Here is a 15,106-nt window from a genome sequence, read left to right as displayed (position 1 = left end):
GCAATAGTGACCAGATGGCTCTTATCTCTCCAACCTTTCCAGTTCCATGTGCAACACAGAGCAAGGAGCTGTCAAGGCAATGCCGATGGCTTGTCACGTGTGCACTGTCTGGTGTCCCAAACTGCCCAACCCCTTGGTGTTGAGCAGGGGGGAGGGATATGTGACAGACCCAGACCAGTTGGGTGCAGGAGTCTGGTAGAAGGCAAATATACTGGCTACTGGATGAATAGTTTTCTGTTCCATGAGTGACCAGAGCGGGAGCTGCCCTCGAGCAATCAGGAACCTGCTAGAACCAATGAAGATAGGCAAGCTAGTTAAGACACTTGGAGCCAATTAAGAACTTACTAGAATCAATTAAGACAGGCAGGCTAATCAGGACACCTGGTTTAAAAAGGACCTCCCATCAGTTAGTGAGGGGCACAAGGAACGGGGAGTAAGAAGGCGTGCTGCTGGAGGACTGAGGAGTACAAGCATTTTCAGGCTTCAGGAGGAAGGTCCTGCAGTGAGGATAAAGAAGGTGCTGGGGGGAGGCCATGGGGAAGTAGCCCATGGAGTTGTAGCTGTCACTCAGCTGATACAGGAGAGATAGACAGATGCTATCCACAGGACCATGGACTGGAACCCAGTTTAGAGGGTGGGCCCGGGTTCCCCGCATCCCCCCAACTCCCTAGCTGACCTGGTCTGTGAGACACACCAGAGGGGAAGGCCTAATTTGGAAAGGTCCTGGCCTGTCCCCGACCCACTACGTGGGACAACAGAGCTGCGGAGATTGTTCTCCGTTTTCCCCATGCTGGCCAGTGATGAGGTTAGCTGAGTAAACAGCAGGTTTGAGCCTCTAGCAAAAGCTGCCAAACTGAGGGCTGCCGTCAACCCCTGAGGCTAGCAAATCTGCCAGAAAGCACAGGACCAACCAAGGCAGAGGAGGAACTTTGTCACACAGTATAATCAGGCAAGCCAAAAAAGAATTTGAAGAGCAACTAGCAAAAGACTCAAAAACTAACAGCAAAAAAGTTCATCAGAGGTAGGAAGCCTGCCAATCAGTCAGTGGGGCTACTGGAAAATCAAGGTGCTAAAGGAGCATTCAAGGAAGACAAGGGTAATGCGGAGAAGCTAAATGAATTCTTTGAAATGGTCTTCACTGTGGAGGATGTGAGGGAGATTCCCACATCTGAGGCTTTCTTTTAAGGTGACAAATCTGAGGAACTGTCCCAGACTGAGGTGTCAGTAGAGGTGGTTTTGGAAGAAATTAATAAATTATACAATAAGAAGTCACCAGGACTAGATGGTATTCACCCAAGAGTTCTGAAGAAAGTAAAATGTGAAACTGCAAAAATTCTAACTGTGGTACCTAACCTGGTGCTTAACATACCCTCTGTACCAGAAGATTGGCGCATACCTAGTATGATGTCAATGTTTAAAAAAAGGCTCCAGATGCAATCCTGGCAATTACAGGCTGGAAAGCCTAACTTCAGTACCAGCAAATTGTTTGAAACTATAGTAAAGAACAGAAATATCAGACATATAGATGAACATAGTTTGTTGGGGAAGAATCAACACAGCTTTCACAAAAGAAAATCATGCCTCACCAATATATTAGAATTCTTTGATGGTGACACCAAACATATGGACAGAGGCGATCTAGTGTATATAATATACTTGGACTTTCAGAAAGCCTTTGACAAGGTCTCTCACCAAAGCCTCTTAAGCAAACTAATCAGACATGGGATAAGAGGGTCCTCTCATGGGTCAGTAACTTGTTAAAAGACAGGAAACAAAGGGTAGAAATAAATGGTCAGTTTTCAGAATGGAGAGAGGTAAATAGAGGTGTCCCCCAGAGAGCTGTGCTGGAACCAGTGCTGTTCAACATATTCATAAATGATCTGGAAAAAGGGTGAGGTGACAAACTTTGAAGATGATACAAAATTATTCAAGGTAGTTTAAGTCCAAAGCTGACTGCGGAGAGTTACAAAAGGATCTCACAAAACTGGGTCACTGGGCAACAAAATGGCAGATGAAATTCAGTGTTAAGTGTGAAGTAAGTCACAGTGGAAAACATAATCCCAACTATACCATACAAAATAATGGGGTCTAAATTAGCTGTTACCACTCAAGAAAGAGATCTCTGAGTCATCATGGATTGTTCTTAGAAAACAACTGTTGAATGTGTGGCGGCAGTCAAAAAAACCGAACAGAATATTAGGAACCGTTAGGAAATGGATAGATAATAAGACAGAAAATATATAAATCCATGGTATGCCTACATATTGAATATTGCATGCAGTTCTGGTTGTCTTAAAAGTGCAATCTAGATCTAAATGTTTTTAAAATAGTCAAATCACCATTCAAGCAGAATGGTCACTGGTTTACAGTCTCTCATTGGGTTTTCACACTCCCAGTGTCACAAATGACGTTTTAGCAAGATGAGTGACTATAATACTCGGCTCAGAAATACCAATTGTAAAACTATAAAATATATGTTTATTCAAGGCTGCCATTTCTTCTTAGCCTATCAACTTGTAAATTCTTGGGACGGTTAAGATGGGTTTACTTTAGTTTTCCTTTAAAAGGGGCAACTACTACTTGTAGTTACCCTGTATTGCAGAGAACCTGTGGGATGATTGGCTTGTGTCTCCAGTTTTGGGAATGTAGTGGGATATTATTTGGGGATGGTCATTATGTCTTCAACTAAACCATGATTGTATGTGTGCTTAAGTGAAAAAACTAGTTATGTATTTTCTCTGTTTACCTATTAAGTGTTTTGTAAAAGAACCCTGTAGTTAAGCCTGACTGGCTAATTATAGTGAAATTTTGCCCAAAGGAAGCTTACAGAATAAGCCAGTAAATGCAACTGGGCAATACTCTTATAGTACTGTGATACAGGAGGGCCAGGGAGCAGTGGTAGAGTGTTAGAGAGGAAATATATAAGCCCTAGGCTAATTAAAGTGTGGTTCCCTGTTGCCTAGGGAGGGTTGCTACAGGTGAACTGGAGTACCTGTTGTCAATTAAGGCCCTGTCAGGAACCTAATAAAATCCCCTGCTTCAGGCAGTTGGAGGAGGAGGAGAAAAAGAAAGAGAAAGGACTGGAGCTGGAGCTGGAGCTGGAGCTGTGTTGTGAGATTTGGAAGACCAGAGAATTGAAGTAAGGGAGACCCTGCCCCAGCAGAACAGGGAGACTCCCTCCTTGCAGCATCTAAGGACCGAGGGTAACCCCACCTAAGGGGGATGAGGGTAAGAAACCCACAGGGGTTGTGAGTGGCTGGGACTCAGAGTGAGGAGCAAACCCAGACCCCTCCCCCACTTCCCTCCTCTGTCACCTTCCCAGGTACTATCAGGGCCCTCGGCGCCCAAGAGCAGGGGCAAGGAGTGGCGTCTTAGCACCCCCATGCCCCAAGAAAAGCGCAGGACCAACCATATGAACATCGGCTATCTTGTCACAGTACGTTAAAAAAAAATAGCAAAAATCATGTGTGTTCTTTGGATGGCTAGATTTGATATTAAAAATATATATGCTAAACTTTTGTTTAAACATATTTATTGTCACTGTAGATCAAATATCTACCAAATACAAGCAAACTATGACAAATCCACACCCAGTTTCCAAGAAGGAAACATTACCTAGTGAAAGTGTGGCCTCACCTAAGTGTCTATGCAATTTGAGCTTTTGTTTAAAAATAAATAAATAAAATTAAAGTTGAATGACAAGTCAATGGGAATTGTGGGTTCTCAGCAGCTCTGAACATCAACTGTGGATGTCCAAAGTTTGGTATCCAAAAATTTGAGAGACCCAAATTTAGATTACACTATGGAAAATTAAGCATAAGTGTTCAGGCTGTATGCCTGTGACAGTAACCTGTAAGTAATGGAGTGCTGTCTCTGGAATCTTCTTACACACAACCTGAAACAATAGGAAGGATTCTAAGGTAGAGATCTGGGACACAGCAAACAGCTAGGCTGTGGACTAGGGAAAGAAAATTCTTATTTGCTGGTTATTCTGTGTCAGTGACACTATGCTGCTGTTGTTCCTGAAGCCTTGTCACCAGCTTGCCTGAGCCAGTGGGTATCTTGCAAAGTGAATTTACCTAATTTTCAGTAGTCCAGCGTCTTACTCAGGTTAGCCTGCCTAGGCCTTACACTCACACTGAGTACATCAAAAAGTCCCTCAGTGACCTAAACACAAAGTGTGGCTTTGTGGGTTATGGTAGAGGGAAGATCGATCCTTCCTTCCTCCCTCCCTCCCCTGACTTAACCATTGAACTGCCATTTGATAGAAGTAGCCAGTTTTTTTTTAATTTGACCTGCTGGGCCCTGACTGGCTGCCGCCTGTTCACCAACCCTTCCAGCTGCTGGAAGATTAAGTCTTCCTGATTCCACCAGCTGTTAACCCTGAAGGGCCTTTCTAGGCAACCCTGGAGGTCCAAAACTCACTGTCCTTTTCTTAAAGAGCTGTCGTATGACTGGAGGATCCTCAGAGTGGTAGATCACAAATCCACACGCTTCATAGCAGCACAGTTTGCTGCACAGGTCTTTCTAATTCTGTCCCAATCCCAGGATAATGAAAACACACTGGTTCCACTGCAAGAAGGTCTTTTGTGACCTTGGAAAAAAGGAGGTAGGATTTACCCTAAGGGAGCTGTGAAATGCCTCCATTCTTCTTCATGGGTTGGTCACAGTGAATCCTGTCTATCCAAGGGCTTGTCTACACTTGAAACACTACAGTGTTACCAGTCTCGCTGACTGGTGATAACTAGGTCAACAGAAAGTTTTGTAGGGATTGAGATTAGTCCTCCAGCCTGTATATGCTAATAGGAAAAAAAAGAGGATCAGGATTGTGTGTGTGTGTGAGTAAAAAACTCATTATTATTATTATTTATTATTTATTTATATTACCCACCAATGTGTGAGGTACCTCTCAATATAGAGAAAAGAGATGGGGTGAAATCTTAGCCCCAGTGAACTCAATGGGAATTTTGCCATTGACTTCAGTAAGGCCAGGATTTCACCCATAATCCCTGATTTTTAGGAAATTGATTTCAGACAAAATACAATAGATAAGTAACAAGATATATAGAACGAATAAGCAGAAGACTAATCAATGAATTTCTTGTGGGTATTGCAGAAGTAGTGGGTATTCCAGAGGGATTTAAATTAGGGGAGGGTAGCAGCTTCCAACTCAAGAAAGATCAGCGTTCCATATATAAAAGGAATTGTGGAAGGATGTGCACAGATATGAGGAAGACAGGCAAATGGAATGTCAAGGCTGGCATTGCTGGTGAAGCAAACTAGGCAGGGTGACATAAGAGACTATATCAGATAAGTACAGAGAAGGCAGTTATTTATAGCTGGTCTACACTTGGCTTTTTTCAAATCAGGGTAAGCGGTACCTGGTACATGTCAGTGCTTTGTACGTACTATGGATTTGCACTGGTAGAGCTACTGTGGTATAACTTCACTGAGGGGAAAAAAACCCCAGTATAGACATTTGTGCTGCCAACTCTTGAGATTTTATTGCAAGTCTCATAAATTTTAGTGTTTTAAAGCCCAGTTGCTGGAATTCTCATATTGCAAGAAAATCTCAGCTTTCATTTTTTAAAAGTAAGTTCCCAGCCCTCATGTTTGCTATAACAGAGTGTCCCTTTAAGTCCAGGGAGCCTGCCATGGACAGTCCTGTTCAATTTATCAGACCCAGCTGAGAAGGGGTCAGGTTTTTTCTATTAAAGGTGACAGGGCTCAGTTGAAGGGGGGGCTACAAGAAGAAGTTACCTCCTGCGACTAGCTGTGTGTCAGTCAGCTGGCCAGCCTCTGGATCCTGACAGCCTGTGTAAGTTGTGAGTTTTCTTTGCATTAATAAAACAGTGCCCTGGAAGAAAGGCCTGAAAGACTGGGCATGACAGTGAGTCTTTATTGGGAAGGTTGGGAGAATTGAAACTGAAGGAAAAACTCAGTCAGCATCTAGCCCAACTGTGTAATGAAGCTCTGCTACAGATGCAGAGAAAAGCGTGAAAATGTGAAGCAAGTGCACCCCAAAAACTCAGAAACCAGAAAGCAAATAAAAAGAAGCCAATACTTGCTATTTTTAAAAATCACAAGATTTTTAAACAAACCTTATGATTTTTAGAGGCTAGCCTCTTGATTTTTTGAGTGTTAACAGTAGTGGTATCTATTTTTCCTGATTTGTGAAGATTGACTTATTTAAAATAATAGTAATAAGATACTAAAAGGAGAGAGTCTAACACAGCTGCTCAAGCACGCTACATAGTATTTTAAAAGAGATCCAGGAAAATAACTATTAAGCAGGGCCCTTGTATTTCACAGTTCCGTGGCCACTGGATTCACCATTGAATTAATCTCTTGCCTCAGTTATGCGCTCGATAATCTGTTTTAATTGTTTTTCAAACAAAAAAAATCTTTCTAGCCCCCCCTTGTTGCAAAGTGAACCTTAAAACCCTTAATTGAATGTAAAATGATGTAGTTATTGCAGGGAGCTGGAAACTATAGTTCTAAGAGATGGAAACGGCTGCATTCATCTTAGAGTGTCAACTTTGAAACATAAAGATAACAATTTAAATGTCAACACTTAACTCTTTAATTTTAAGGTTGTTAATTTGCTTATTCTGAAACACCTATCTAGTGAACTGTACTCCCATTTTTCATCAGAGCCTTTCATTATTCAGATCATAATCAGCATTTTTAGTTGAAATTTTCATTTAGAGCAGTAGTTCTCAAACTTTTGTATTGGTGACCCCTTTCACATAGGAAGCCTCTGAGTGCAACCCCCCCCCTTAAATATATAAAAAGTGTTTTTAATTTAAAACACCATTATAAATGCTGGATGCAAAGCAGGGTTTGGGTTGGAGGCTGACAGCTTGCGACCCTCCCATGTGATAACAATGCGAGCCCTTGAGAACCTCGCAACCCCCAGTTTGAGAACCCATGATTTAGAGTATGTAAACAGTGCATCTTCATTATATGTATTTTAAATTTTATCCTTTGGTGCACACAAATCTGCTGCTAAATGCAGAATGAAAAAGAATATTTGTAGTTATACAAGTCAAGATATTAATTCAACCTCAGGCTTAAGGGCATAAACAGTTTTCATGCAGGGCTAAAGAAAGAATATTCCCTGCATATACAGTATTTCACACTTGTCTAGGTGCATTAAGGTGATTGGGGGTTTTTTTTTGTTTGTTTGTTTCCTTTGAAGCATCAGATATAACCATTGGGAGTAGCTATGGTCTGATCCAGTATGACAATTTATACGTACTTAGAAATGAAATAGTTGTTACATAACCATAATCCTGAATTTTAGAAGTATTATATCCACTAGTATTTGATGTTTGTTAATTCTTGCCAATATCTTCTTTTCAATCATAGGTAATTTTCAGATGGTGGAAAATCTCTCTTAGAAGTGAATTTCGTGAAACAAAGCCTGGGGAACTCAAAGAATCTCATGAATACTTCTTGGATGATCCATCTCTTCAGAGTAAGACTTAGAAAAAGACTATACACTTGTTGTTGCAGACATGGAACTTCTATGTAATAATCTGGGAACACTGCTCTGTAACTTTATAAATATTGTATGTTATAGGTTAATGAAATAGCTTCTGCTGGGTTATTCGGGTTTCCAATATGAACGTATTCATTTCAGTTAATGAGGGGCTATTGGAAAAAGAAGCAGAAAGGCAACACAAGCTCTAGATAAGCTTACTTCCAACAAATCCTAGCAGGGATATTACAAGATAGTGACAATGTTGTTATCGGTTAAGATGCTATTTTCAAAGGGACATGAAACAGTTAAAAAGACTTTAGGAGGGGAGTTCTCAGCTGTTCCTGGGGAGAACAGACTTTCAGGGACATAGAAACAGGTCCTGTGGCAACATCTGAAGTAGTTGGGCCCTTCCTTAACTAGATATGTGTATAATCTGTTTGTTTTAAGATCTTTTTCTCTGAAATGCTTTGGTTCTAAATCAATGCTTTTCAACCTGTGGACCTCTGGGGGTCCACAGACTATGTCTAAGGGAGCCTCAACAGATTGTAATTACGATAGAACAGTGGTTTTCAGCTTATGGCCTGTGGGCCCCGAGGGGGTCTGCAGACAATACCTAAGATTTCCAGAGTGGTCTCCACCTCCATTTGAAATTTTTAGGGGTCTGCAAGTGAAAAAAGTTTGAAAACCACTGTTCTACGTAAACAATACGTTGTTTAAAGAAGGCTATCTGATCATTGGACACCATGGTCGTAGGTCCTGGAGGGAACAGAACAACAGGGACTGAACCTAACTGAGACCTGCTGAGGTAATCCTGGTTAGTACCTGGAAACTGCAGCTCAAGGCTGGTCTAAGAGTGGAAGAATCACATGATTTCACTCCAAGAGAGGTAACAGCTCAAGGCCTGAGATTTGAGAAGGAGTGCACTCAAAGAGTATGTCTACACAGGGATAAAAGATCCACAGCATGGCCAGGTCAGCTGACTCAGGCTTGGGTTTTGGGGCTAAAACTCTCTGTGCAGACATTCAGGCTGGCTGGAACCCAAGTACTGGGACCCTGCATCCTCACAGGGTCCCAGACATCAGGCTCTAGCCCGAACCTGAACATCTACACGGCGATTTTTCAACCCCGGAGCATAAGCCCTGTGAGCCTGAATCAGCTGACCTGGGACAGCCCATGGATTTTTTTATCCCTCTGTAGATATACTCAAAGAGACCAAGAGGGGACAGAGGTATAGTTACCTGGTAACTGTGACACTTTTGATTAGATGCTCCTTTGTCATGGATATGCACATGTAGAGAAATATCTTGAATACAGATGGTATCTTCAGGTTTATCACATTTTTTGAATGATGATCTGGAAAGACATTCCATTTCCAAGTGATGGAACACAAGCACCACGATGAAAAATGAAAGCAATTGGTAATATATATCAACTTCAGATCGAAAGAAAAACAAGACCACAGATCAAGTTGGTTTAAGTTATTAAGTTTAATTCATTTTAAATTTAACTCTTGTTATAGCATAATTTTTTTAAAATTTTTGTTTGTAAATGACAAATTTGCAATAAAACTGAACAAAATTGATTGCTAGTTGGATCCTTGGCAGGTGCTTAAGAAGTCCTTGAATATATTAAGCTCTTTTACTGCTGATATTTTTAATATCCCTGTTTCTTCAGATGCAGTTGTCTTCCACAGTGTTTCAACTTGACAGTGGTAATATCAATTTTGAAAACTTGAGCTTTCTAGGAAATATGGTGTGAATGATGAGTAGCCTTTTTGTACCCTTTGTTTCCTGTGAGAAGTTGCTAACAGTGTTTACAGCTGAATTCTAGCAACACTTCCTAATGATTTATTTGACAAATGTAATTTGTTTTTCTTTTAGCACCCATAAGTAAGCTTTTGTTCAGCTCTGTAGTGACCTGTGCATATGTAATGGCAAAGGTTTTGTGTCACTGTATATATTGTTGGACCTTTCTGTGGCATTTGATACCCGTTTAATGTCACAGTGAAACATGTGTATTGGAATATCTGGCATGTTGTTCAAATAGTTAAATCCTTACCAACATATGCAGTTTTTTTTTCTTCGGTGCTTCTATTTCTAGTGTTGCTAAAAACATTCCATTCAAGGTTGTATCTTGGGATCTAATCTGTATTGCATTTGCATGCTTCTTTTGAAAGTACTACTGGTTTTTCTGAACTTCATCACATGGGCACTATTGAAGCCCAGGTCAGTTTGTCCCACTTACTGTAAAAAGGTTTCTTCCTGTTTCCAAAGATAATAATCTCAGGGTCACTTTTTTTATATACCAAATTTTCCTTTGTGGATCATATTAACCATTATTGTATTTTAAAGCAGTCATTGGCAGTCTTGGAACTATTCCAGATCACCTCTCCAGCTGTATCACATAAATACTAAGACCTTTTTGCATCTTTTTCTCATCTCCTGGCTTACAAGTCTTGCTACTGTTTCCCTCATATATTCACAGGCTGCTCAAAACTTTGCTGCCAAAACTGTTATTGGAACAGTGATTTAATTATTGAAATTTGTGCCAAAGTCAGTTTCAGTTGAAGTCAGTGGCAAAAATCCCCACTGACTTAAGTAGGGACAGGATTTGACCCTCAGTGTATGTAGTACGTTCTGCTGACAGTGCACTCTTTTAGGGCAATAGCTAAGTTTATATATAAGTTTAAGAATTAATTAGCATTTTACATTGCCTTCCCATAGTTAGTCTTTAATTTTATGGCTTTTTTTTGTAACTTAAAGTGCTTAGAGATCACAAAAGAAGTGTTATGACAGAATCATTTGATTTATTCTTATCAAGCAAACATGAGGTAAAATATATTCCCTTGCAAATAAAACATTATGCCTGCCACTAATCCATGCAGGCATTCAAAGCATCCAGTAGAAAGCCTATGAAAGAGTCCTTTTAAAATAACCTTTTTAATACTTCCTGGTTACATAGATTTCTGTTGCAGTCTACAAACTCTATAGAGTAGTAACAAAAGTCAATGACAACCATGTACATTCACATTTAAGGCTGTAGGCTGATTTTGTGCTGTTGTAGTTTTTGTAGTAATAACAAAGGTGCATACCAGTCTATGAGCAGATTCAGTGCATGTGCTGCATAGTAGTAAACCATTGATCTACTTTCTTAACCATATAAATAGACTTGCAATTCTTAACACTGAAAGAAACATTCATATAGTATGCAGCATTAACAAGCCTCCATTATTGTGTAAAATCCGGGAACAAAATGGTTTCATAATATTATCTGGGAGAAATACCTCAAAACAGCCTTACACATATTTTTTCAATTTTGAGACCATAAACTGCAGCCTTCTAAAATACTAATTATCCATCTGCTTAGAGTGAGTATTTTTTTTGACAGCTATGTAAGATCATTCATTTCTCATCATAATTATCATAGTGATGATGAGAGGAGGGTGGAGAGTGTAGATTTGGTTTCTGAGTTAGTAAATTTTTATGATTTTTTTTCAAGGCTGGTTTACAGCATCACTGTACATTCATGGAAGATAGTATAAGGCACACATTCTAGATCTTCACATTCCAAGGGAAGAAGATAAAATCTATTTAAGTCCCCGAAAGAATGAACAACTGGTGCAAGTCACTAAATACTATCAATTGCTCTTAGGCATGAAAATCTCAGTGAGCTCTGAGGGTATTCAAACATACCCTTATGTCTAAGCCACCATCAGCTGCAGAAATAATATGATAGGTATTTTTACAGAAATAAAATGAATACAGCTAAAGACATTTTGAGAGCATCCACAAACAATTCATATGTTAATACATTCATACCTACATGTAGAAAGAAACTTGCATTGTGTAATAAAAACTCATTTTTATTGAAGCAGCAAAGAATTGGATTGTAGCCTTTTGGTTAGCCATTTAGCATGACATAGATACGTGTTGTGGACTTTTTTTTTTTTTAATAAAGAGTTGACTCTTTGTCATGCATGAGTCTGATTACCTGGGCTATCCAGCACTTTTGTTTTTGTGTCTAGATCTTTACAGTATTTACTAAGGGAATTTCCTCAAAAAGAGGATTACAGTAGGGGGTATACTGCAACTTTTTAACTGAGTTATGAAAAAAAGAGTCATGACAATATTAATGCCATGTTCAAAGTATGGTCTTATGACATTTTAACTGGATGAGACTACTGAGCAGCTGTCAATGTCTAGCCACATAGTATTTGGGAAAGAGAGGAGTTTCCTCAGATTCCTATCTTTGTTGCCAGGGTCTTCAGTAAATATCCTTTGTGCCTAAAAGACCTACATACTGCTTTTAAAACCTATTCCTAAACATTTTGCTGTTATAGGTTATCCAACGTGTAATCAATATTAAGAAAGTCAGTCCTTAACTGCATCTTGCAACCTGGTCTCATGTTGAATACACTATTCAACCTCAGGAGTGGGCAGGAAACATCACTTTCTCGCCATCTGGCCCATGACTGTGGAACTCTCTCCTGAATATATTAGGATGCTCAAGAACCTCAGAACCTTCATAGCAAAAGGCAAAACCCACTTCTTTGACCTTGCCTTATATTTACTAATCAAATTCTTGGCACCAGAGCCCACTGCAGTTTTATAACCTAGATCAATGGGAAGACAATTGACCATGTGCACATGACAGCTAGATGAGCATAGTATAAAAAAACCAGACAAATTAGATAACTGTAATTCCAATGAATTGATCTACAAATCTGCACATAACTGCATTCTAGACCAGTGTGATAGACTGGGACATTGGCAGTCAGACCTAGTGGTCAGAACTGGAGTCAGGAACTGAGCCAAAGGTCAGAGCCAGAAATCAAGCAAGAGTCAGAGATGGGCATCTCTTCCAACTGGGAGCTTTGTGGGCTGGGCCTGTGGTGAGCTAGGGTCCACCCACCAGCCCACACTCCCTGATGGTACCAGTGAGCTGCCGGGTGGTGGATAGTGGTCTGAGGATTGCCTAGAGACCCACAGACCTAGATTTGAGACCTGCGATCCCCCACATCACCCTCAACCTGAGGGTGCCCTCTAGCCATTAGTGGGCTGGGTTTTCCAGGATGGTTCTTGGGGAAGGTCTTTACCGTATTGGGGCATGGATATTTTCTGTGGGCTCCCAGGAGCATTCTTTGGGACCATAATCCTCCCAATCAATCAAATATCAGAGTTTAGTCCATTTCATTCTTGCATCAAGGATCTCTTGGACAACATATTTGTCATGACCTTGAACATGTATTGGCGGGGGTCAGGGTGGGGAGCAGTGAGGAAATATGGCCTGGTAGTGGGGCTTTAGAAAGTAATACATGAAACACCAGGTGGATTCAGAGGAGTTTAAGGGTAACTAGATTGATTTAGCAGCGAATTCAGTATGGGCCCAGGAACTCTTAATCCAGTTTATGAGATGGCCTCTCTGTGTGCAAATGTTTGGGCAAAAGCCACACCATCTGATCTACAGAAAAGGTGGGTCCTTCTTGTTGTCGGCAGTCTGCATAGTGCTTGTAGCTTCCTCTAGGTAGGTTTTCGGTTCATCTTGGGTCCAATGGATCTGTTGTACCCAGTGTAAGGCTGCTTGGTTGGGAGAGGTCATGGGTAATTCTGGATAAAATAGACAAAAAGGGACTCTGTCTTGTAAAGGCATGTTCTGTGTTATTGTATGTAAACTCCACATGGGGTAGTAATGAGGAATAGTCATTCTGGTGATCGTTTATGTAGCACGGTAGGTACTGTTCCAAAATTTGGTTTGTTCTTTCTGCTTGACCATTTGACTGCGGGTGATAGGTGGAGGAGAGATGGGAGCAAATGCCCAGCTTCTGGAGAACTCCATGCCAGAAGTGAGAGAAATTATGAATCACAATAAGAGATGATGCACTCCAGAAGGCCATGGAGGTGGACAATTTGATCTATACAGAGCTGGGTGGTTTTCTGGGTGGAGGGCAGGTGAGTGCAGGGGTTGAAGTGTGCCATCTTGGTGAGGAGAACCACCACGCAGGGGTCAGCAATGTGTCCATACATGGACACAAGTGTCCGTGGTAAAAATTTTGAGGTCTGTGATAATTTTTTAAAAAATCAAATGACTGAATGACATAACGCCCACCACCACCACCACCACCACCACCATGTCCATCACTAAGTATGGTAATTTTGTCAAGTGTCGCGCAACATGGTAGTGCCGATCCCTGCCACCACAGTCAGGATGGTTGTGAACCCATTGGACTCAGGTAACTCTACTCTGAAATCTAAACTGATGACTGCCCAGGAGTTAGTTGGAGCCTTGAGAGGTTGCAGGAGGCTGAGGGGTTTGTTATGCAATGCCTTGGAGTGGTCACACACATTACAAGAGGCAGCGTAGGCCTCCACTGTGACTTGTGAGGCCACTAGAAAGATGAGAAATTAGGCATTGGGTCTTGACTCTACCAAAATGTCCTGTGAAGGGTGAGTCATACTTCCTGGGCCATAATTCCTGGAGATCCAGGAGGATCTGAGCTGGGATAACCTATGTGCCCTTTCACGTAGGTTATCTCAGCTCAGATGTCGTGGGGCTCCCTGCTTATGGCTTCCTGCTCATCAGAAGGGATCCTCTGGTCATATCAGGGCAAGCAGATTTTGGTGGGAGGCTCCACCCAGGAAGTTATGAGGTTTAAGAATGTTGGAGATTTTGGGGTTCAAGCCCATCATGTCACTGTAGTGTTCTCCCTTCTGGGACAGAGTGTCAGATTTGTATTTTTCGTTCCTGGACAATAAGAGATTACAAAGTTGTAACATGAAAAAACAGAGCCCACTGGAGTTGCTGCTGGATGAGAGCTTTCACCTTATGCAACTATTCTAAATTCTTATGGACAGGGTACAGGGCCCTTTTAAGATAGTGACCCCGTTCCTCAAAGGCAGTTTTGGTCACCAGGAATTCTTTATCCAAAATCTCATTGTTTTGTTCTACGGGTGTGAGTTTCCTGGAGTAAAAGACACATGGGTATAATAGTTGCTGAGAGCTGTGTTTCTGGGAAAATACTGCCCTGATCACCACATTAGAAGCGTCAGCTTCAATGATAAAGGCTTGTTTAGTCTCTGGGTGATCTAGTGTGGGAGTTGAGGTAAATGCAACTTTCAATTGCTGAAAGGCCTGTTGGGCCCCAGGAGATCAAAGTAACTTTCTAGTTTTGTGAAGTAGGGCAATAGGGGGGTGCGATGTGCTTTGAAAACCTCAGGATGAATCGCCGATAGAAATTTGCGAATCTCAGGAAGCTCTGTAGTTCTTGGATGTTCTGTGGAACTGCCCACTCAAGATCTGCCATCATCTTAAAAGGGTCCATTTCAATACCCTCAGCGGATAGGATGAACCTTAAGAATTTGAATGGAGGCCTGACCAAAAACACACTTCTTCGACTTAGCATAGATACGATGCAGCCGTCCAAGGATGCAACAGATAAGCATGGTGTGTTGTTCAGCACTGTCTGAAAAAATAAGTATGTTGTCCAGGTATACCATATATTGGTTCAGAATATTTTGGAATACATTGTTAATAGAATGTTGAAATGTGGCAGGGGCACTGGTTAAACTGATAGGCTTCACGATGTATTCAAAATGTCCACAGTGGGTTCAAAAGGCAGCCTTC

At 41.1% G+C, this 15,106-nt stretch overlaps 1 protein-coding gene across 1 annotated transcript in view; it reads left to right on the top strand.

Moving 5' to 3' along the window:
- Positions 1-15,106, top strand: part of FBXO36 (F-box protein 36) — a 72,655-nt gene that overhangs the window by 48,157 nt on the left and 9,392 nt on the right. The window contains exon 2 of the mRNA XM_074963854.1: positions 7,372-7,480. Within this exon, the coding sequence (XP_074819955.1) occupies positions 7,372-7,480 (109 nt within the window). The remainder of the gene's footprint in view (positions 1-7,371; positions 7,481-15,106) is intronic.

The sequence above is a fragment of the Natator depressus genome, chromosome 9, assembly GCF_965152275.1.
Source record: "Natator depressus isolate rNatDep1 chromosome 9, rNatDep2.hap1, whole genome shotgun sequence".
NCBI classification, from domain to species: Eukaryota; Metazoa; Chordata; order Testudines; family Cheloniidae; genus Natator; species Natator depressus.
The sequence above is the reverse complement of the archived record's forward strand: the minus strand, read 5'-3'. Positions and strand labels throughout refer to the sequence as shown.